This window comes from Eublepharis macularius, chromosome 8, assembly GCF_028583425.1.
Source record: "Eublepharis macularius isolate TG4126 chromosome 8, MPM_Emac_v1.0, whole genome shotgun sequence".
Lineage (NCBI taxonomy): Eukaryota > Metazoa > Chordata > Lepidosauria > Squamata > Eublepharidae > Eublepharis > Eublepharis macularius.
Genome location: NC_072797.1, coordinates 49,330,345 through 49,354,482, shown reverse-complemented (window position 1 = coordinate 49,354,482; position 24,138 = coordinate 49,330,345). Strand labels below are relative to the sequence as shown.

Sequence of the window (24,138 nt, the reverse complement as noted above, 5' to 3'; positions counted from 1 at the left end):
ATTTTACTACTCAGCCTCCTCAGATTCTGAACATGGGTTTAAATAGAGCCATTTCCTTAGCTTTAATAGTTGACTAGAAATGTGAGTGATGAAGCAATATCTTTGTTATATGTACCTTTACAGGAAATATAATGGTCACATCGAAAACAAGCCACTAACCATTCCTAAAGACATTGATCTTCACCTGGAAACCAAGTCTGTTACTGAAATAGACACTTTAGGTAAGAGCTATGACCACATTAAGTGCAAGGTGGAGAGGAGAGAGAAGGTGAGAAGATGGGAACGGTGATGAGGGGTTAAAGGGGATGTATGCTATGCCTGTTCTCACAGCTTGAGCTGGATCTTTGGGGCTTAGAAGTGGTGGAAGGAAGTTTTATTGTAAAACTGAGTTGCCTGTGATGTTCAGAATACCATCCTTTCCCCTCCCCAAATCACAGGTTTTTGTGGTCTTATGATTTGAGGGGAGGAATAGAAGTTATGTTGTTACTGAAGGATCTTTGTTGAGAGAGAGAGAGCAACTAAGTTGCTACCCTGAGTTAATTAAGAAAAGATAGTTCTATCTGGCTATGGAATCTTCTTGGATATTTAGGTTAATCAGAATCCAGACTTAAAGACACCAATCACCTTGGCTGTTCATTATTATGTTGGGGTTTAATTGAATCATAAGCCTCCTAGATTGAGCGGTTTCACAACTTTCCTGTTTCCTGGTTGTAAGTCAGGTTGGAAAAGAGAAATCTATTTCATTTCCTTCAAGGATTCTAATGTAATCTAGGACACTGGGGCTGAGTTTTGGAGTAAAAAACATTTATGGTGGGTTTGAGTTTAAAATTTGTAGTAGTTGCAGTTGTATTTTGGTAGAGGGGTTTCAGCACACATTTGTGGGATCCTGGGTTCAAGACTGACTACCTTAGTTGAACAATCTTTGATATTAGGAAAGACTGTTGAAGAGCCATTGCCACTCAGACCAATGATTTGACTTCCTGATGTGCCCTGACGTGGATAACCCAGGCAAGCCTTATCTCATCAGATCCCAAGAGCTTAGCAGGGTCACCTTTAGTTAGTACTTGGATGGGAGACCACAAAGGAAGACCAGGGTCGCTATTAGACATGGGCACGAATCAGGGAAAAAAAGAACCACGTGATTCGTGGTTCGTCGCTTTCCACGAACTTGCCCTGGTTCATGAACTGATTCTTGGTTCCTGGTATTTCAAAAATCCGATGCTGGCTTCACCTGATTGGCTGAAGCCAGCGTGGGGTGGGGTGTTTGAAAGTCACAGCCTTCCCCTGTCGCTTGCAAGTGGCAGAGGAAGGCTGTTAGTTTCAAAACACCCCGCGCTGGCTTCATCTGATCAGGTGAAGCCGGCATGGGGCGTTTGAAACAGCCCCCCTTCTCCTGCCACTATCCCCCACTTAACTTGCACTGTAGAGGAGGCGGCCCTCCTCTCCCCCGTCAGCCTCCCCCGTAATTTCAGAATGCTCCAAATCTTTCCGCTGCATTCTGAAGTGACTCAGAAACCCGAATCCGAAGCAGCATGCTGCTTCGGATTTCAGGGTCTTCTGGATCCTCTGACTCTTTTTCAGGAGCACACCCTTATTTCTTACCTTGAAAACCCCAGCAGGGATTGCCCTAAGTTGGCTATGACTTGTCAGCACTTTGCACCGCCACAGGGCAGTCTGAGGTATTCATATGCACTCATTTGTTTGATGAGGATGCAGCATTCTCTTTGCCAGAATCAAGACAATTCATGCAATGTTTTGCTTTTACTATCCCCGTAGGTTCTGGTTATTTTGTAATGATTCTTTTACTGAATTGACTTCTGGTAGTTTTAATTCAGGTGGCTGTAACAATGGTAACTTTTAACTTCTGGGTATGTATGTATGTCCATCTAAAAACTGTTTCTACTAGTGCCTAAAATGGCTTTATATGCATATTTGTTACTTGATGACCCTTATACCTTTCAGCATTGCATTATTTTCCTGAATATCAATGGTTGGTGGACTTCACAGTTGCAGCTACAGTGGTGTATTTGGTAACTGAAGCCTACTACAGTTGGATGAAGCCCTCACAAGAAATGAATATTAGCATTGTCTGGTGTCTGCTTGTTCTGGCGTTTGCAATGTATCCTTTTTGGTTGACTATTCTGCTAAACAATATGCAAAATCTAATATTTCATGAAATTCACAGGAGGCAATTTTTTAAAATTGAGATTACGAAGTATTATAGGAAGGTTCATCTAAAACATCCTTTATTTATTAAAATGTAATATATTATTCTAAACAGAAGAGTCCTTTTCTAGAAGCATAGGTAATATCTTTAAAAAATTCACATGCTGCAGAGTAACACTGTCTATGCTTGGCAGATCCAAGAATAAAACCAAAGTGTGCTAATGTTATCTGCCCATTTCTGCTGTTTGTGTACTGCAGGCACTTGAGAAGTGAGTTGTGGAGTACTGTTTGCCAAACCAAGACTTGGTCATAGAATCATAGAATAATAGAGTTGGAAGGGACCTCTAGGGTCATCTAGTCCAACCCCCTGCACAATGCAGGAAATTCACAAATCCCCCCCCCCTGACTGCCCCAGTGACCCCTGCTCCATGCCCAGAAGATGGTGAAACACCTCCAGGATCCCTAGCCAAATTAGCCTGTGGAAAACCGCCACCCGACCCCAAGGTGGCAATTGGCACCACCCTGGCCATGTAAGAAGGGCCACGAAAACCAAGAACTGATGCAACCCCTTCTGCCCTCCCCCTCATGATCTGCCCAGGCTCACATAATCAGCATTGCTGTCATATGACCATCTAGCCTCTGCTTAAAAACCTCCAAAGAAGGAGAGCCCTCCACCTCCACTGAGGGACCAGTCTGTCAGAAAGTTCTTCCTAATGTTTAGCTGAAAGCTCTTTTGATTTAATTTTAAGCCATAGGTTCTAGTCCGAGCTTCTGGGGCAATGGAAAACAATTCTGCGCCATCCTCTATATTGCAGCCCTTCAAATACTTGAAGATGGTTATCATATCACCTCTCAGTTGTCTCCTTTCCAGGCTAAACATTCTGAGCTCCTTCAACCAGACCCCTCACCATCTTTGTTGCCCTCCTCTGGACTCGTTCCAGCTTGTCTATATCCTTCTTAAATTGTTGTGCCTAAAACTGAATACAATACTCTAGGTGAGGTGTAACCAGAGCAAAATAGAGCGATACCATCAATACTTGTGATCTGGACACTATGCTTCTGTCAATAAAGCCCAAAACCGCATTTACCTTTTTAGCTACCACATCACACTGTCGACTCATGTTCAGTGTATGGTCTACTAAGACCCCTAGATCCTTTTTGCACATACTACTGCCAAGACAAGTCTCCCCATCCTATAATTATGTTTTTGATTTTTCCTTCCTAAATGCAGAACTTTGCATTTATCTCTGTTGAAATTCATTTTATTTGTTTTAGCCCAGTTTTCCAGCCTGTCAAGATCATCCTGTATCCTTACTCTGTCTTTGACCGTATCATCTCCACATTTAATAAGCATTCCCTTTATTACTTCATCCAAATCATTTATATAAATGTTGAACAGGACACGTCCCAGGACTGATCCCTGAGGAACTCCACTTGTCACTCTTCTCCAAGAGGATAAGGAACCATTAACTAGCACTCTTTGAGTGCGATTTGTCAACCAGTTACAGATCCACCGAATAGTAATAGGATCCAAACCACATTTTACCAACTTGTCGACAAGGATGTTATATGGAATCTTATCAAAAGCCTTACATAGTAGACATAGTTTATCTTGGTCTATAGTATTGGCTAGAGATTCTTGAGCAGGGCTTTCTCCTCCCAGTGGAAACCCTTGGAATTTTGAGGGAGGGGTGTGTGGGGTGGGATGGAATCAGAAAACCTTCATAGACAGTATGAAGGCAAAATGGGTAACTGGTGGGGGGGAATCATCAACAATACGAATAACTTTTACAAGAATAGGTATCTATAAACAGTTTATGACATTCAATATGTTTTATACTTTTATACAGTCATAAATGACATATTTACAATTCATATACAATCATTTAGCAATTATTATATCTTACTGTATTGAATATTCATCCTGTTATGTGCTATTGTATCTGAGGATGTGGGAGTGGATGTGTATAAATAGTAGTGGAGATACAGAGGAATTATATACTTCCAATTTACCACGGATCTGGATCTTTAAGTCTTTTGGGGATTTCTTGTTGTTTCGTTAAGTATTCTAAGATTGGATACCAGCTAGGTATAAAGTCTCTTGATGTCACCTGGGGGTCTATAAGTGAGATATTATATGTAATGGCAGCCATAGTATAATTGTCCCGTAATTTTTTATGCCATAGAGAAAGATCCTTGATTTTCCCTTTTCGTTATTGTAGTGATTCATAATAAGAGTGAGGAAATATCCTCTTTTTTGAATGTTTTTTTTAAGCTAGCTTTTGTGATAGTCATTGCTGCTCAGAGACTGATAAATGCTCCTTATGATAACAGGCAAGCACTTGGTTGTTGACATAAGTTGAATAAAATATATTTATAGTCTTGCACATCAAAATCACCCCAGAGTTTTTTGTAAGGTGCTGATGCTTGGTTTGAACATTCTTATTGTTAAAACAAGTCATGACATGATAGATTATAAAGCTCTTATAAGTTCAATGTCTTATATGTTTTGAAACCTTAGCCCCATAGTTTCCTTATTAATAATTTACATTGGGAATGTTACAAGCTGCCAAATCATAACATGCTAGAACAGAACATCAAAGTAGCATTTTAAAACATTTCATAAGGATCTAAATATAAATGTGCATTAAATAATTGGGCTGCAGTAAAATTAGGGTTTTTGTCTAGAGCTGCAAGTACAGCACAGCATGCAGCAAAAGTCAGTTATGAATGGCATATACTAAAAGGAGCCCTTGTGCACAGACAGCCATTCTGGTAGAGAGCTACTAGCAGCAATCTCTATATATAGCTCTTTTCCTCTCCTTTGTAAGAAGATCTCCGCATGTGCCAGCCTCTGCTTATTTCAGAGGAGACCCAGTAAAACCTTACTGCAGAATCTAGGCTAGCAGATGGGGGAAAACTCAAAATTGCTGATTGCTGTCTCGATTGTCCTCAAGTATTACTTTGTACTTTGTTGAAGCTTTGGATATTCATACGCTTGAAACAATGAATTTGCCACTTTTGAAGTAATGGAACAATGGCTAGCACTGAAATACACACTTTACTAACTCATGTCCTCTTTTGCAAGTCTTAAATGTTCTATTTTTCTTCTCTCTTCAAAATCTGCAACAAAGATGGGAAGAGAAAATGAAGAATGGCCCTCCAGGATGCCATCATGTTACTGTTAAGAGGGAAGGGCTGGGCTCCAAATGTGATAGCAGCAGCTGCATGTGCTGCTACCTCCTCTCCCCCCGCCCCCCACACACATTACCCCTATAAATTGACAAATCGACTCTTCAGTTCCTTCACCTGCTTTAAACTGGATCCACCAGAAAGTTCTCTAGATAGAAGGGGTTTTTGTTCACAGTGTGGGACTTCCCTCCCTTCTACAGCCCCCAGTACCTGTTCCACTTGGTCCTAGCCAATCCTAGCTTCCACAAACACTGCCAGTGATAAAAATGTTCAATAACACTTTGCCAAGTAGGAAAAGGCTAAGTTGGTCCAGAGTTAAGCCAAAGGTATGTGTCAGCATCCCAGTAAAAGTCCCAGATGAGGCATTTCACAGTTTGGTCTATGAAGAGTTTAGTGGACAGGAGGAACTACATTTGAATCCAGACTTTCTGAATTGACAGCATAGTGAATCTGGTCCAATTCTTAGATGTACTTGTTGGAATTATGAATTTGTTTTAATACTCTCTAATAGTATTGTATCTGTAGTAATAGATAGTATTCAGTAGTAGTGTGTTGATTAAAAAATAAAGCTAGAGGTCTCCATTAAAGTCTCTTGGAAATTTATGCTGATGTCATTAATAAGACAAAAAAATAGTCTGTGATTGAGGCCTCAGATGACTTTTGTTTTCAATCTTTGCAAATGAAGCTGTTATATTCTTTAGCTTCTGATAAGAAATATTGAAAACCTCAATTAGCTAACGGAACGTCAAAAGTAATTTCTAGCTTTCCTTAAACAAGTGAAATTGATTACAAATGGAAGCTGTGGAAATGTAGTTTTATTTATTCTTACTGAATTGCTTGCATTGGATACAAAAGACTTAACTGCCTTCTTAAAAATGAAAGAAAAAACACATCTGTGATGATGATCAATCCACGTTTCACCTACTGGTATCTTCTTTTTAAATTAAACTGACTTCCAACTAATAGCTGAAATCCGAACAGCTACTTTTAGCTCATGAAATTTTTTGATACTGAGAATTACATGCTGTTGTTTAAAAGTTGCAGCTGCTTTTAAGAGTATGTCACGTGTCACTCTAGGAGGGAGGAAAAATGAACACTGCGTCTGGAACATGAGTCCAAGGTCTCCTTCAGTACTTACAAGTAATTGTGTAGTTCTTTGAATCCAGGCCAATGCTTTTAGTTTACTTAGTATTTAATATACTATATTATTTAAACCATTTTTTCCACTTGTGACTTCTTAAGTGAAATACTTGACTATCTGAACATGGATTTTCTACTGTGCCAAAATATCTGAGGTTCATTCTTTGGACTCTGCAAAATGTGTTTTTCTTGACTCTTCTCATGTAGCAAAATATTGTTCTCATTGACCACACACTACTTCAGAGCAGAAGATGCAGGAGAAAGATCACTCTGTGTAACTTTCGGCTTCTTTTTCTTTGTTAAAGCAATGGCAATTCTGATAGTCACAGAAAACTATTTAGAATTTGGACTTGAATCAGGTAACACTCTAAAACAATTTTCTTGAGTAGTATCCCAATTAACAGTTTATGTATGAGGAATAGCTTCATTTTGACACTTCTTCTATTATTGTCTATTACTATTACTAACTTGAGTCTGTTTTCAGCTTTTAACTTGCTTTAGTTTCCGCACACTTTTCCAGTCACTGCAGTTTAGTGAAGTACAGATTCATGATTAGAGATGGGCACGATCCGCATTACGATAAAAAAAAAACCCACGATAATGGCGGTCACGTGATTGGGATCGTGCTCGTCTCTGGCCAACGATGCAGCGATCGGGGGGGGGGGGCTGGATCGGGCCGATCGTGCTCAGATCGGGAAGCCAGACACTCAGGCGCCAGCAATCTATTCCCCTGGCAACGGAGCCTGGGGAATGCCTGAGCTGTGTTTGCCCTCCTGTTGCCCTGGAAACCCGAATGGAAGCCCAGCTTTCCTTGATCAGCAGGGCTTCCTTCCAACCACAGAGCAGCAAAGCAGTCACCAGCTGGGAGAAGACACCCGAGGGAGGGGGAAGGGGGTGTTCTGTAGCCATGGGCTACAGAACTCCAATCTCATCCTTGCAAACCCTGATAGGCAGCTCTGACAGCCAAACACAAACACAGATGCCGCCGGCATCAGCCACCGTTCCTGTATCGCTGGGAACAGCAGGGCGCCCCTCCACTTTTGCCTCCACGGTCCACGGATCGGAAACGGGAGATGATCAATGTGGATCGTTAATTAGGGATCGTCGCTGGCGCCAATCCACGATCAGCGGGATCGTTAATTTTTTTGGATCGTGCCAATCTCTATTCATGATTCTCTGGCTGTGTTCCAGAACTATTAAGATTAGTGAGGATTTTGTCATTGCACTTCTGGTGGATATGTATTACATCCTTTAAGAACTAACATGGCTTCTTCATGCTTACAAAGGAATATTGTCAGACTTGAACTTGTTAATAATTATATTGTGGCATTTTCATTAGCAAATGGAAAGAGTCAGGCACTTGAAAATGTTACGGTTTTTAGCATTTTGAAAATCCACTTTTACCTTGTGCTAAATTTTTCCACCTTCAGGCTTCTCAAACTTTTCAGAAAGTGCTGTGCAATTTTTTGAAAAACAAGGATTAGAATCCCGGTAAGTACAACCTACCAGTTCCTAGACAAAAATGTGCGCGACATAGTAGGAGGTATTTTAAACATCAGTGTTCTCCACTATGTATTTAAGTTCTTTTAACGTCTTTGGGTCCCTAATCTAAAAGTAAATGTACCAAGATCTACAAACACAGCAGGGTTCTTTTATTTTTATTTATTTAAAATATTTATACCCTGCCTTTTAATGCCCTGAAGATATCAGTATTTTCACTACAATAGTTCTTGCTACAAAGTAGCTTCTGAAACTGCTGGATATGGCTTTTTGAAGTGCTATGGGGGATGGGAAACTTCTCTTTATGCTGAAAGTAGAGACATCAGTATGCATGCATGATGGCATTGAGCTGGGATCTTGGATTGCTGTATAGGTACTTCCTGAAGTACTCCCAGCCACTACTATCTTGAATTGATGGCAATTGTGAAGATGTTTTACTAGCCAAAGACTTTTTTCTAAATATAGATTCCTAGTTTGGAACCGTGTTCCATATTTCTTTGTATAGAGGGGGAAATCACCAGATGTAACGACTGGGCTCCTGTATCTCCTTCACAGAGGTTTCCCAGTTGTTCAGCAATTAAGATGCAGAAAGCTACACCTCCTGAATCTTATTGTCCCACTAGATGATTCAATGGAACTTACATTTTATGGTGGAATGTTTTTTTTGCTGGTCCGTAAATATAGTTACTAGGTAACCAGTGGTGTGACTACAGATTTAATTAGCAACACAGGGAAGGGGGGGGGGTATCTTTCACAATAGCTCTGTCTCCATTCTGGGCTGAGCTACACCCATGGCACTGATGCTGCAAAAGGTTCTGCAGTATTTTCCCCACCACACGTTCTTGTTCATGTTCACTGTTACGGCCATGTGAAACCCCCTTGCTGGACTGTGAGTTCAAATGGGACAACTCGACGTTGCCTCTGTGGAACAGGAAGCAAGAAAGTAGAGTGACTAGAAGCAGTGGTTGACTATCAAGTCCAGCCAAAATGTGTGGTTCCTGTACTTTGCTTTACTAGTAATCTTTATTTTACATTAACTACCACTAATTTTGGTTAATCTTGTAATTTAATGAAATAATTCTTCATGCCATATCTTTTGTGTTTAACCCCTACAAAGTTGTTTTTGTTTATGATGCATCTGTATGAGTAGGTTGGTTTAATGTTTCTGATTTTTCAAGTACAATTCAGTAATAGGCTTATTCCTCAACTGCTGAAGGGAAATGTGCACAACAGTTCAGGAAAACTATGTTTTCTGTTTATTTTTAGGGGGCCTGTTTCTAAACTAACATTCAAGTTCTTCCTGGCTGTCCTTTGTTCTCTTATTGGTGCTTTTTTGACGTTCCCTGGATTGCGACTGGCTCAGATGCATCTGGATGCCTTGAGTTTAGCGCCAAAAAAAATCACTCAGTAAGCTGCACTATATAGATTAAGTCAATCACTTCCTGATCTTCCAGTAAGAGTCTTGTTATATGGAATTGCTTCCTTTCTTGGACAAACTGCTAATAACTGTCTCAGGGCACTTTATGTAAAATGTTACACAATGAAAGTATAGTAAAGCTATAATTAAAAATTGCTGTAAAAAGCATTTTAAAAGAAGGAAACTTTGGTTGGGAGGAAAGGGTAGAGAAACTGAAAGGCACAAGGAGAATAAAATAGTATCTGGGCTTGTAATGGTGAAAAGGATGAACAGGAGTGAACGTGATTGAGTATAACATTGAGACACCTGTCACAGTAAATGTCTAGTGGCTGACCTTCATTGGTGGTGCCCCAAATAGAAGGTGGCATATGAGTACAGATAGCCACTAGGTTCCATGAATAATTTTCAAGATTGCAGGAGAGCAAGTAGATCATGGCTGCCTGCACTGGCAAGCAACCCTGCTGCTATTGCTTGGTCTGATACTGCCATTCTGGTTGTCTTTACTGTTCTTGGTCAGCTGTTCCTTTTTTACCATTGTTGCCTCAACTATTTCAAATCAGGGAGACTTTATAAATGCGCAGTTACATTAAACATCTATGAAAAATGTCATTCAGAACCCCTTTCAAAGGCTTCTTTCCTTCATGGCCTAATCACACAAATCTTTTGTGAAATATTTGGTGTAAAGTTGTGTTTTGATTTGATATGGATCAGACTTTTGATCTTATGGTCTTATTGTGGGTTTATTGATATGGATCAGACTTTTCATCAACTTGCATGTTATTTTAGTGAACTAAACTTTGGATCAATAGGTGCCTTGTACTGGGTCCTGCATATATATTCTGATAACTATGGTGCTTTTTCACCAGTGTTAAGAGCCTCTTGTGTCAGCAGGTTTTTTTTCACCAGAAGAAAGTGCTGCAGCAGTGGATCCATTGGATCCAACAACCTAGCTTGTAGTTTGCATACTTTACTTTTTAATGCCTTGCTTCTCATAGCTCACAAAAGCACCCTTGCAACATGGATTTCAAACTCCTCTTACAGGAAAGATGTTCCTTATTAGATTATCTAAATTAATGGTTTAGATTTCCTAGGTTTTCCTAGGATATGAACCAGCACAAAAAGGATGTTGTAGAGGCTTACTGAGCTTTGAAAGACTGAGCGAGTGGTGGCACTTTTAAGATGTGGTATTTGGAAGTTCATACACAGGAACCTCTTTTTCCCTCAGGCTTCATAGAAACCCCAAGGCAAGGGTTTCTTGAAGACAGTTTAAGAAACTGCTGCAATGCAGTTAAATTTTTAAAATGCATTTCCTTAATGAATCAGAATAGTTACAAAGTAGTTTGTGCCTGTCTACTTTATTTTCAGTATATAGCTAGAAACTTGGCTAATACGCTTTCTGTAAGTAATATTTTTTCTTTCATTTTCAACTTTCAGAACTCTGCTGCACATAAATTTCCTGTCACCCCTGCTTATGGTCTTATTGTGGGTTAAACCTATTACGAAGGATTATATAATGACTCCACCGCTAGGAAAAGAAACTGTGCCTTTGTAAGATGCTTTTGGAAAAACCTGTTGTGTGAAGTTGTCTTGTGTCTGTTGGGGGTGGGGAATCTTAATAGCTGTGCTGGTAGGGATACAAGCCAGCCATGCTCATACTCACAATTTTGGACAGTTGGAGCCCTGCTCACCTTTTAGGGACAAGGAGTGCTGCCTCATTTATGGAAGCTGGTCATAATCTCATTTTTGCAGTAGGTCTTCTGTCAGTAGTAACTTGTACAAGGATGGTGGGATTTTTAGGTATTATATATTACTTTATGGATGTTATCTGATGTCCTGGAAGATAGAAAGGCACAGATGTAATCTGCCAATTTACTACTTGGTCTTCTAAACTTTGGGGAGGTACAGAAGTCTGAACATAGTTCAACAAATGTATTTTGTGTGTGTGTGTGTGTGTGTTTTAAGAGGAGAGAGGCTGCAAACAGACTTAGATGATCATGAGAAAGTATAATGTAAAGTTCCTCATTTTTTTTTTTTGTAACAGACTGGTAGACATAGGACTTTCAGTAGTTAGGGGGTTGCCCCTAGTTGGTTTTCGCAGCCTATAATTTCTATTTGTTCATGAAAAGGGCATGCAAATTAGACTCCTGTGTAACTGACATCCATTGAAGGCTCATTATATTGTATCAGCCATTAGGTATCCTGTACAAAAAGATGATGCTCATCCTTTAATGTGATCTGTATTGTGAAGGCACTTGACAAAGAGGCTAGGGTGCCACCGTGAAGCTTTATTGTCCCTTCCTAAACTTTATATATAATTTTATAGCTATAAGCCAGAGAGTGGGCCCCTTGGACAAAGAGTTAAATCATAAGATCTGAACTTGCTTGTCAGGTTGTGCAGTCTCTGGCCTGAAGGATGTAATCCTCCTCAGTACTTCCAGCCAACTTAAAATAGTTGACTAGTTATAGTGCGAATAACATTTAGAAAACCCTTGTCTTCCTGTTTTAATTTGCAGAATGTCCGAAGCTACATTTGATACTCTAAGGCTGTGGATTATAATTGTCTTGTGTGCATTGCGGTTAGCCATGATGCGTAATCATCTCCAAGCCTATCTTAATTTAGCACAGAAATGTGTGGATCAAATGAAAAAGGAAGTTGGCAGAATAAGTACAGTTGAACTGCAGAAAATGGTAAGTATTTCAAAGCAATAGCATAGCATTCAGATTTTAAAATCGAAAATGTTACCTTTAAAAGTATCTTTTGGTAACAGTTACTGAAGAGTTGAAATACAGTACAATTTTCCCTTAGTCTGTGTTCCAAAATGGGGAGCCACCAGATAACAGGTAAAATTACAGTCTAAATGGGAAACAGTAAGTTATACAATTGTACTAAATGTGTTTAGGAGGATGTTTTTAGGACACAGAGGCTTCTGGTCGTTCTGAATTGTTCCCAACCACCACCATCCCTTTTATTGTTTGGGACACTTATTTCCCTTTGTTACTGCTCCCCTCTGCAAGTGAGTTGTGGAGATTGTCTAATGAATGTGATGTCAAGATACCACATAGGCAGCCAAGCTTTTGCTTACAGCTCTTCTCTAAAGTGGGGAACACTTTGATCTATTCATAACCCCCTTCTGAAAAAAACGACCAAGGATTAGGACATTTCTCACAGTTTTCAACTACAAAAAACCCCTCTTTCAGATCAGCCCTAATTCTCTGTTTGGATTTGTTCCTAAAACAACTAAGCTGGTGTTTACCAATGTGGTTTCAGGGAATGACCACACAGTGCGCTTATGTGTTAGTGGTTGAACAATCTATAGTTGCAATTTTTGGTGAGAGCATATGCATTAGCTACTGCTGCCACACTTATCACAGCAGTTACCTGGCACTGCTTAAAGGTAGAGACGGCTATGGCATGGCAAGTGGGAAGCACTGCTTTAGCTGGCTTAGCTAAAAGACCCAGAGACAGAGAAAAGACTGCAAGCAGTGGCTCTGTGGTTCTCCTGCCAGAAAACATAATTTAGCATTATGGCAGCAGGAGGGTAGATAAATGTCATTTGTCATTCACTTGCTTTCCAGGAAGTAATCTACTTGATTCAGGGAAGTATATGTACACATGTGTGCCACAAGTTTACCTTTGGGAATTAAGAAAACTTGAGAGTGAAACAGGCTCAGTGCCTTTTACAATGGCTGATATTTTGTGTAGGATGTGGTATTCTTAGATACTTTGTTTTATCATCAACTGTGCTTCATTGTTGACTGTGATATTTTTGTTATGTTTAGGTGGCCAGAGTGTTCTATTACCTTTGTGTCATCGCACTCCAATATGTGGCCCCTTTGGTTATGCTGCTTCACATGACTCTGCTGTTGAAAACTTTAGGTAAGAAATATCCTATCTTGAAGGAAGCTGCCCACTAATGTAAAAGACTGCTCTAAACATTTAATTTATAGATTTATAACCCACCCTCCTCATGAACAGGCTCAAGGTGGGTAACAACTTTGTTAGACTACAATAACAATAAAATACAGTATAACATTAATAATACAATACAAAGTACAACACAGTTTAAAACCATAAAAATTGTATGAAAAAATTAATTTCTTTTCTGTATTCTGGAAAGAGATGGCAAACTTTGGATCCATTACTTGTTCCTGTCTAGTGTCTTTCTGTCTAGCTATTTTCTTCTCTGTTCCAAATGCCAGCATAGCTGGCTAGCAATATGAGCTTACATAACACAACTAGTAAATCAGGCAGTTCTTGCTCGTGCCTGCATATAAGCAACCAAACAATAGATGCTGCAGTGGGCTTACAAAAAATTGAGATTCTGATAAATGTGAAGAGTTCACATATATTTTTACTTTTTGTGCATGAGGTCCAAAATATGCTTCTTTTTTAATGAGTAATTGGATGGTGTATTTGCCCTACAAATACTGTTGTCCCTATGCATGTACTAATTATCCCTTACATCTCGAAGTTTATTCATTGCTCTTCAGCATAATGCAGTTAGCAGAAAATAAAGATAACTTTTTGTTGGCAGCAAAACGGGGGGAAATGGGATTAGGACATTGAGCATTGCTTGTCAAATGGAGGCAGAGGAAATTACATTGAAGAAATCCTTTCATTTTTTTACTTCTGCATCTCCCCTTGCCCCCAAAACATACATGTGCGTGCTTTCTTTCTGAACCAGTGCATCGTGCCTTTCATTTTAATTTTTTTCTCTAAGCTGAACATTATACCTTACAATGATTAACAAGAGAACGCAAGATGTATCAATGGAGCTTGCATATCCTGCCGAATGGGAAATGTACAAGTTCTTCTTTTTATGCTTTTAGTATAAGTTGTTCATGGATTCTGTGACTGTAATTTCAGAAGCTATACTGTGAACCGCAGGATAAAAGATGGCTACCAGTTTTCCTGTTCTGGAAACTATATTTCACTACCTGGATTATGAATGCTCAGCTTACTAGCATGTAAGTAAAAACGATTAATGAAAGAGACTAAATATTAACGTCTTTATTTTTGTTTCTGTAGGAAATTATTCCTGGGGCATTTATCCGGATTCTGCTTCAGATTGTCTAGCAGAGAACAGCCCACTGAGCAAATCAGTAAACTCTGAACCTTCATCTGATGATGGAAAGATGAAACTAACTGTGCTAGAGCTGACAATGGCACTGGGTAGCCTGAAGAACATTTTCACTCCACTCTTGTTCCGAGGGCTCTTGTCCTTTCTTACTTGGTGGATTGCTGCCTGTCTTTTTTCCACAAGCCTTTTTGGGCTGTTCTATCATCAGTACTTGACAGCAGCATGACCTGATGAAGATTTAAGACAGACATTTAAAGCTAGGAAGTCTGTGTGCTTCGAAAGAGGCAGAAGAAAATGGGAAGAAATAATACAGCAAAGACGAAAACATATCAGTTTTTTTTCTTGAAAAACTTGCTTGGAATTCTCAGGCAAATGTTGTTGGAAATCACAAGGGAGTTTTATAACTGGTTACCTTAATTGGTAGGTAACTGCTGAATTATTAATGTGGTTGGTGTTGGTGGGTTGCTTTGAAATATGTTCAAGAACTTTTGTTTTCATTAGCTCCGTGTTGCCCTGAAAACACTTGTGTATTCAGTCACTGATTGGCTGATCGTAGTGGTGTTAAGGTACTAGGCTGGTAATAATGGCAACGGCTTAGAAAATGAACTTGTGTGACTGAGCCATACAAAGGAGTGGGGAAAATCATCCTGTTGGGGGTGAAAAATGTGACTGACTGTTCTTCTTAAGAGCAAATGAATCCAACAGGACAAAAGAAATACTGTATATTACAGTAAAGAAAGCTGCGTGGGATAGAAATTATTGTAAATTAAAGTGCATGGACTCAGCAGGTATTCATGCCAAAGGACTTATTTACATGTTACAGTTAAGGGTATCCAAGTGCAATATTGTGTCACTTGATATGGATGAATGTTCAGGGGTGCATAGTTACTGTAGATTTTAAGAATTTTTTCCCTCTGTTGAAGTGCACACATACTTGAAATAAACCCCTTTACCTGTTAGGGTATTGCAAAGTAGTAAGTTCTGGAAATTGTGCGATAACTTACTCATCTACTCCTCACTCCTGCACATTCATGCATTATAGTATGCAATATTCTGCAGCTTCCTTTTCCTGAAGCATTACACCCATAATGTAATGTGTCTGGAAGTCTAAGAGAAGAATTTTCATATTGTAAGAGTAATATTATAAAATCTGTTGTTTCAGTCTTAACACACTTTTTAAAGATAATAAATGGCCATATAAATCTTTTGGACATTCGGTATCGGTGCTAATATTTATCCACAAAATTCATTTGTGTTCTATTGTACCAGTATCAAATTCCATTTCCCTTTCACCACAATGACTTGGATCAATTTATTGGTATGGATCAAAATCTTTTAAAACTGACTTTACTGTACATGTATATATCATCATGTAATATAAGGGGCTTGAAGAAAGTTGACATTTCCATATGAAGCCCCTGAATGTATGCTGCATAGCAGCAGGATGGGCAGGCTTTGAATGAAGAGTTAGAAAAATTAATAAGGGCTATCTGTCTTGGTGCTTTTGCAAAGATACTTTAGTATCTTAAATGTTAAGTAGGCTGCCATGGTGCAGAGTGGCTTTTACTGAAAGCATTACCTATTCCAGTGGGCCATCTGTCCTGCCCTGTTCTTGGAGTCCCATTATAAAGGACACTACTGGGTATTGGAATGCTGGTGGTAAAACTTGTTTTGTGGTAGCCACTTCTTTGCTACAGTACATCTTGTAGCAGCAGTATGGACTGCCAGAGCAGTGGCAACCCAGGCTGCGCCGCATGCAGACAGCTCAGAGTCCTGCATTGGGCCCATCTTCTATACTTGTTGTTTTTTCAGTACATTCTTCCTATTGGAGAGTTCTTAAAGGAGATGTGTAGGAACTGGTGCTCTTTTAGTTCATAAATGATCTGGAGCCCTGGCTAACAAGATCATCAGATTATCCAGGATGGCAAAGACTCAAACAGACTGCATAGACTGGGGATATGCACTTTTAAAGAATCAGAAATTTTTGAATTTGAATTTCAGGAAAGCTTTCTGTACTGGTATCATTCAGGTTTCTAATACAGTTTTGGAATTCGAATTTTGTTTTTTTTGGAATTTTTCAGTTTTCAAGTCCATTATTTATCATCAGGGACTGTTTTTCAAATGAAATCAAAATTACAGGGAAAGTAGTTCTGCCTGTCCACTGAACATCTACCATGCAAATTGGATCAAGGGGTCTAATTCTACAGGCTCCTGAAGAATGGTTTCCAACTTGTCTCCATTGTTTCCTATGGGGAAAAGAACTGTTTTGTCCAGGACAAAGAATCGAATAGGCATACCACTTGCCAAAAACCTCTAAATGCAAACAGATCCATCAAGCCCAGCATAACCAATATTAAATCAGTGAAACCAAGCCAAACCATATTAAGCAAGGGACATTGTTGCAAGCCCCACCAAACCTGTAGAATGGAAGAAAAAAAGGTCTTGGTGCCCTCAAATGCCAGTCCTGAATATTCCTAAATGTTTCTGGAATTTTTCAGAACCTGATTACCAGTATTCCGAAAATATCTTGATGTCAATCTTGATACCTGCATATATCAGAAAAATACTAATAAAGTATTTTGGAATATATATTTGGACTGGAAATATCCAAACACGCAACCCTATCAGAGACCTCCAAAAATATCTATCCAAGTTACATGAATGGGAAAAGTATAGCAAAATCAGCTTCAGTGTAAGAAGAAAAGGAAGTACCGTGTAAGTGACTAGAATGATGGACAGAAAAATTCATGCTTTGCTTATGCACAACAATGGTCAAAACTCGCTTTGGGATTCCAGTGGATAGCTCAGTGAAATTTTAGATGTTTATAACCTACTTTTCTCCCTGGGTGGAGGCGTGACCCAAAGCAACTTATGGCAAAGTTCTTACCTACGCTTTATCTCAGAATAACCCTATGAGGTAGGTTAAGCTGAGGATGTCTGTCTGAAGGTCACCTATGGGAGAGTGGCAATTTGAGCCTGGGTCTCCCAAATCCTAGTTGTAACACTGTATTTGAGAGGCTGGAGTGACAAGGAGAATTCAAAGCTAGGTCTTATCGGGGAAGGAGTTGATAATAATATTGCTATTTTTTTTTATAGTGCAGTTGCATTTGGAATACTGCATACAGTTCTGGTTAACCCATTTAAAAAGTAATGTTAAAAGCTGGAGAAGGTGCAGAGAAATACAACCAAAATGCTGGAGCACCTTTCTTTGAGGAAAGGCCATTGAAACAATTATGTGTGGTAGAAAGAATGAATAGAGAATTTTCTTCCTTTCTCATAATACTAGATTCAGGAAGATAACTCTGTGAAATTAGGCAGAAGATTCAGGACAATATATTTCTCATGGTGCGTTACTAGATGAGCTTCATGCCAGTTTGGATGGATTTCAAAGGGGACTAGAGAAACTAATGGAAGATAACTTCATCAATTGCTTCTACTATAAATGAGTGCTGTCACCTTCATAGTTTGATTGTTGGCTTCACATTAGCATCTGGTCAGCTGGTGAGAATCAGGTTTCTTGTCTAAATGGACATTTCATCTGATTCAGCAGGAATTCCTTCTGATTCATAGGACTTCCTATGATCTAAGGCCCTCCCCTCCCTTTTTTTTTTTTTTAGTATATCACCCTTGCCCTCCTACATATGTTTTCACATACAGCACATTCAGGAACATCCTAAGTAGCTTATTGAATCACATCAAAGATATATCTAGGCCAACCCAATTTTCTGACAGTAGACATCAAAAAAGCTGCATTTTTTGATCCAGGAAGTAGTTGAAAGCTTTGGCTGTCAACTGATGGATCATATGCAACTGGATGTTCTACTCTAAAATAGCTCATGTGCATGGTATCACCGCTATTTTTAAAAAAAATAAAATTAGGTTCTAAGAGAAGAGGGTATGGTGGAAAAGGAGCAAAGGATTTAAGATACAGCCAAATATCAGAATTGTGTCCTTTTATAGGAAAAAAATAGCTCCTGGTCTGAAATGGTTACTGGCTTAGCTGACCATACTGGAAAACTGCACTATGTAAATGGTGTTTGGTGGAATTCCCTCTCCTGCTGCTGTATGCTAGAAAAAATGACTTTAAAGATTGTGGTTCCTACCTTAGTTATTCTGCAACTCTTGCTGTAAGTCACAGCCACATAACTGAACAGATTTTTTTAGTAATAAGTTATCCAAAGCGTTTAATTCATAAACGAAATATTTCTATTGTGCCTGGTTAGTTTCAGCATTTCTGGACAGACTTACTCCTTGTGTGTTGTGTGTGAAGAGAAATGCATTTGGCCTTGCAATTATCCTTTTAACTATACAAAGGACAGCGATATATTGAGTGACAGTGATCACATTGTTTCTTCAAGGAAAGCTTGGAATGAATACAATTAGTCTGAAGCCCAATCTAAAATCAAAACCTAATAGCTGGTGGATTAATTGCAAGTAGCTTTAACTATATCTGGACTTCAGTTTATCTCAAATTTCATCTTGGTATTCAGACTTCTTTGAGTTCTTTCCAGCAATGACTGTTCTTTCATGAAACAGTATTGTCCAATCAGCTGTGGTTCTGATTTGACAAGGAGAAACAGCTTTTCCTGCAATTATGAATATTTGCGGAAACAGAGTTCAGCTATTTCTTCACCTTGAAGCTCTCCTGCTCCAAAGTTTTTTTCCCCTTCATTCACTTTCAGTGGTAGGGGAACTGCATGTGTTGATGTAATGTATCTACCTCCATTTCCATTGAAATGAATGGGAAAACCTGCTTGCATAGGATTTCCACATGTTGACTGGAACATATCCAGGGCTCTTCCCTGCTTTTTCCCTTGCTATATAAAATCTGTACTGCTAAAAAAAAATATTGTCAAGAAGGGGCTACAACTTGCATATATGAGTCCATATAAGCAGAATGCTAGAAAAGTAACATGTTGAATAGTTTGGAATCTTAAAGCTACTGGGATCTCACCCAGTGTGTTTTTGGATGCATAGCCTTTATTTAATTATATCTAATGTCTGTTAACTTATGACTGTGCATTATGATATGAAAAGTGAGCAAATTGTTAGTGCCTGTGAGAAAAAAAATTCACAGCTGTTCATCTGTTCTGTGAAAAGCCTCATTTGCTGAATTGTGGCTTGTTGCTCAGTTACTAAAGACAAGGAACTCTGCCAAGGAGAAAAAGATTAATCTACAGAATTAATCTCAAATTTCATCATACAACATTTGACTTTGGAAATAACTGAACTTGCAAACCTAAATTGAGTGTTTTCATAACTAGAAACTGATGTCTTTAAAATTGCTCTATTTGCAATTTTTGTCAAATCAAATCCTACAGAAGATACACCTTTAAAGCATTGAACATCCTTGACAACTTTATGATATTTTAAAGTGGTAAATCCTGAGGACTGAAAATCAGAACACTTTTAGTAATCAGCTTTTAAAGTAGGTTTTTTAATTTGTGTAATCTCAGTTTAACTGTACAAATGCAGATAAAGCTAAAGGTAGCTTTCAAGAGTGTTGTTTCTCTGACTCCGCCGGTGCAACCACATGCTCTTGATGGGCAAGGTCACCCAACTGGCTTCAAGCAGAGGTGTGGGGAATCAAACCTGGTTCTCCAGATTAGAGTCCTGCACTCTTAACCACTACACAAAACTGCCTCATAAAAGATCCTCTGACCCTCATGCATGAAAATAATTTTGTGGTCATTTATGAGAATGTTGGTTTGTATTTATAATCATTCAATATATCTGCAAGCACAACTTTAATTGAATGGTTTCATGGAGTTGGATCCAAAGCAGGGTCTTCCTCCCCGCCCCCTCCCCTTCGGAGCTTGGCTCCAAAGGATCTCCCTTTTGAGTGAATGGCACGTGTATGAGGGACAAAATCATCCAATAACAAAATGTGAAATCCATTTTGACACTTCCTACATTTTTTTCATGCATTAATATGCCAAGATAAGGCTGGTTCAAAATTGATTTTTATTTTTTTAAATTTTAATACAATAATTGAGAATATTTCATTAGAGCAAAACAGGCCAGCAAGTAAACAAAGTAATGCAGCAGCCATGAGTACAGTTTCCCACTCAACATGCCAGTTCACGTTGCGTGGTTGGCTCTGTCCATGTATAAGTTGTTAACCAGATGCCACCTCCAGTATTCCTGTGTGCTCTTGAATGAGGCTTATGTTGGTTACATGAACTGGCCCCACGTAGTGAATTTGCATGGGTCTGGCAATCCCATCAAAACTAGTAGGAGGGGTGCACGAAACAAATAGCTGCTCTGCATTTGGAAAATGCTTGCATTGATTGATTCCAAGACAGCTGTGCTTATTCAAATGCTCCTTTTAAAATGTGCAGCTACATTTGGCTTCAAATACTCCCCTCAATAAATGCTTATTAACCTAAAATGCTTTGCTTATTCTCTTGAATCAATAAGCCCCATTATAGTTTTCTTTACCTCACCGTTAGATGTAAAAACTTTTTGGTGCAAAACCTCCTTCCAGCAGTTGTACAGTGAGATCCAGTGACAAGTTCCTACATTTGCATAGCTCACCACATAGAATAGTCTCTTCTAAGTTTGAATTTAAATGGCTGTCGTGACTGTTCCTGCAGATAGATTGATCCCTGTTACTTGAAAGGGGAAAAGAATATCCAAGGCAAACAGGCATTTGCTGTGCCAGGTGTCCTTTCATTTGTGATGCTTTCAGGCAGGTGAGTGCCAACAGCTTCCTACACACACTTTGGCAGCAGAGTCACTTTCTTGTGAAACTGGGCATGAGTTTCCCAGTGCAAATATAAGTTTTATCTCAAACGAGAGCATCAGTTGGCTTTTAATTCACAAGTTTAAACAATATCGTGGGCTATGAACATGTATGCTAGAAAAAACTTAAACAAGCTGGTCACCTGCTTTAACCGCGGCCTTAAATCCTCAATGCAGGTACTAGAAGCAAGCTTCAAGTACTATCTCTTGAGACTTTTTTGCTAGTGTTCTTTTCAAACATGGGAAAGATGTAGTTCTTCAAGGGAACATGTAACTCTTCTGTATTCTGTAATCTGAGCATGTTCTGCTTTTAACTCATTGCCTGACACAATTTTGTATAGTAACACAGTGTGCAAAACAAATGACAAATAGGTCTTTTGAGTCCTTGAGAAAGGGTAGGCTATACATCCAAATGAATAACAAGCAAATAGGAATTTGCAAAGAGGCTGCAGTGTGAGAGACCCTTTTCTATAACCTACAAATTTTTACACCATGTGTAAAAGAACCATATTGCTTATTGCTTTTATTCGCCAGCACAAAAATATAGCAATATATTAATCTACTTTATATTTTTGCATGTCAGGCAGCACTTTAGTAATAATGGTGGGAAAGGATAAGAGGTAGTTGTAACAAGGCTTGTAAACTGCTCAGTGCTTGGCAAGTGCTATAGAAATTATAATATCCCATTCAGTGTATTGATGCCAACTTAGAAATACAGTGACTCAAGATCTGCTTTTTAATATAATTTTTCTGTGTTCTGGAAGAAGCTAGATTCTTCAGTCTTTACTTAAAATGGGTTACTAGAATGGTAATTTCTGCTGTGTGTAGTAATAATTGCATCAACAAGTTGGCTGCTACAAAGCTTCACATGGCTGGAAGCCATAGCAATGGTGTTAGAATTTGCCAGGCAATAGGAAGTGCGTAGTGTTTGTAACTTTATGTGCTCTGTAACTTGTCAATTTAACTTGTCTGTTTGTTAGCTCACCTAACACAGGATTGTGACAGTTTTGTGTTCTAATTTGGTTGCCTGGGTCAGAAATAAGGCAATTTTATTCAAACCAAAGATCAATAAATGTGTTGTGGTTGATTTGTGTGTGTACTTGTAGACATCATAAAGTTGACCAGTATGTTATAAATGTATCCAATTTGACCTGACTGGTTTCGAAAGGCCCTTTAGATATTTCAATTGCATTATGAAAATCTTAATTGCCTGCCAAGAAAATTCAAATCATTTGCACAAAACAATAAAAATTATTTTTGCAAGTTTGCTCAGAATAAATTTGTGCCTGACATTTTGAGACTTAGGAAATTTTGGATGATTTAAAGGACTGCTGCTAGAAATATTGACAAGGCAGGAGTGTATGATGGGGAGGATTCAACGGGAGCTCAAGAAGGTAGGTTGGTTGGCTTGTCTATATACTTCTTCTGCAACCACTATTTTGAATCATGAAAGTGGGGTGGCTTTTTATAAAACTGCAGATTCAGACCATGCCTGTGAGTTAAAAGGTTGGCTTTAAGAATGAGATTCTTCTGAGTCAAAGTTTATGTAACATACGGGCTTAATACCCTTACAGTGCCGTCCTTAGAATTATACCTGTCTAATTCTATTGGACTCAGTGGGCTTAGAAGGGTATAATTGCTTAGGAATGGCATTGAGTATGTAGAAGTCTCCTCATTTATTACACCCTCATCACCTACGTCTCACTGCGTAGCATACTTCTGACAAAAGTATGAACCGCATAGAGACAAGGCAATTCTACTGACTCCCGTGGAGGTAACCAGCATGAATGCAACCCTAGTGACAAAGCAATAAATGACAACCCTACTCATTGAGAGTATTAGTGAAAATGTATGCATCTGAATATCGCATCATTTGGGTTTCTCTAATTCCTCAGAAAGTAAAGTAATAACCACTTTAAAACTCAATATCTAGTAGATCATAGTAATTGTACACATGCTGATATCAGGAAAGAGTACCTGTTCCCTTAAATGAAATCCAGGGGCGGGGCTATATTAGAGGATAAAATCCTTCAGTTGAGGGTATGTGATTTGAGAAACTCCTTGTCTTTGAGCAGTTACAAACATGCATGCTAGGTGTGGGTAATACCTATTGAGTGATGACTGAGACTTTGGAGTATGAATTCAGAGGTCATCTCTATAATCAAAATAGAGTTTCTTTCAGGAAAACTGAAGATTTTAAACTCAAGAGCTCCTGTAACTAACTGGCCTCTGGTCAAACTAGCTGGCCTCCGTTGGCACAATCGTTCTTGCCATATTGTTCTGCAATCCTGTTTTTCTGGGGTGAGGGGACGGTGGTATCAATGGAATGTATAAATAATGAGATAAATTTTAGAGCTTGAGAGTTAGGATGTTGGATATATTTTTTAGAACCCTATTTTATATCTGCTTTTCTCTGTGCTTTCACTGCCCAAAGATTACAGTAATGGTTAAAACTGAATAACTCTATCCTTTTTATTTAAGTCTCATACATGCAGCCTTGATGTACCCCCTCAGGGCTTTTATATATATATAGTGTGGTTAGTACACATTTTATGGTTTACATATGATCTGCTTTAGAGAGTTCGAGGGGCTAGAGCTTAAGGAAAAACCTAAATGTTCTAAGTGCCATAATGCTTACACCGATTACTTAAAATGAATGGTTTATAGCTGCTGAAACAATACAACTTTTCATTTCTGAAGTGGTGGTTACTGGTGGCCTCTTGCTTACATATCTGCCTGACTGATGCTTACAGCCCAAATGTGAGCTGGTCATCTGTGTGGGCTCAGATGGAGGAACATGTATGCATTATGGATAAGGAATGAGTGGCATGAGTTGGCATGAAATGAATGTAGTGTTTGTCACCTGAAGTATCCTGCCAGAAAAAGCCAAAGAGTCTT

General features: G+C 38.9%; 1 protein-coding gene across 4 annotated transcripts in view; it reads left to right on the top strand.

Annotated features, from left to right (window-relative positions):
- The window catches only part of TMEM161B (transmembrane protein 161B), a 36,926-nt gene extending 14,419 nt beyond the window's left edge, over positions 1-22,507 (top strand). For 2 of the 4 annotated variants that reach the window (XM_054986433.1, XM_054986434.1), the window contains exons 4-12: positions 124-221; positions 1,963-2,119; positions 6,706-6,857; positions 7,929-7,989; positions 9,265-9,405; positions 10,850-10,963; positions 11,929-12,103; positions 13,196-13,292; positions 14,445-22,507. In XM_054986433.1, the coding sequence (XP_054842408.1) occupies positions 124-221; positions 1,963-2,119; positions 6,706-6,857; positions 7,929-7,989; positions 9,265-9,405; positions 10,850-10,963; positions 11,929-12,103; positions 13,196-13,292; positions 14,445-14,722 (1,273 nt within the window). In that variant the 3' untranslated portion in view covers positions 14,723-22,507. Of the gene's footprint in view, positions 1-123; positions 222-1,962; positions 2,120-2,589; positions 3,472-6,705; positions 6,858-7,928; positions 7,990-9,264; positions 9,406-10,849; positions 10,964-11,928; positions 12,104-13,195; positions 13,293-14,282 lie in introns of those variants that run through there. The other 2 variants (XM_054986435.1, XM_054986436.1) reach the window with 2 other exon arrangements.
- The last annotated feature ends 1,631 nt before the right edge of the window (positions 22,508-24,138 follow it).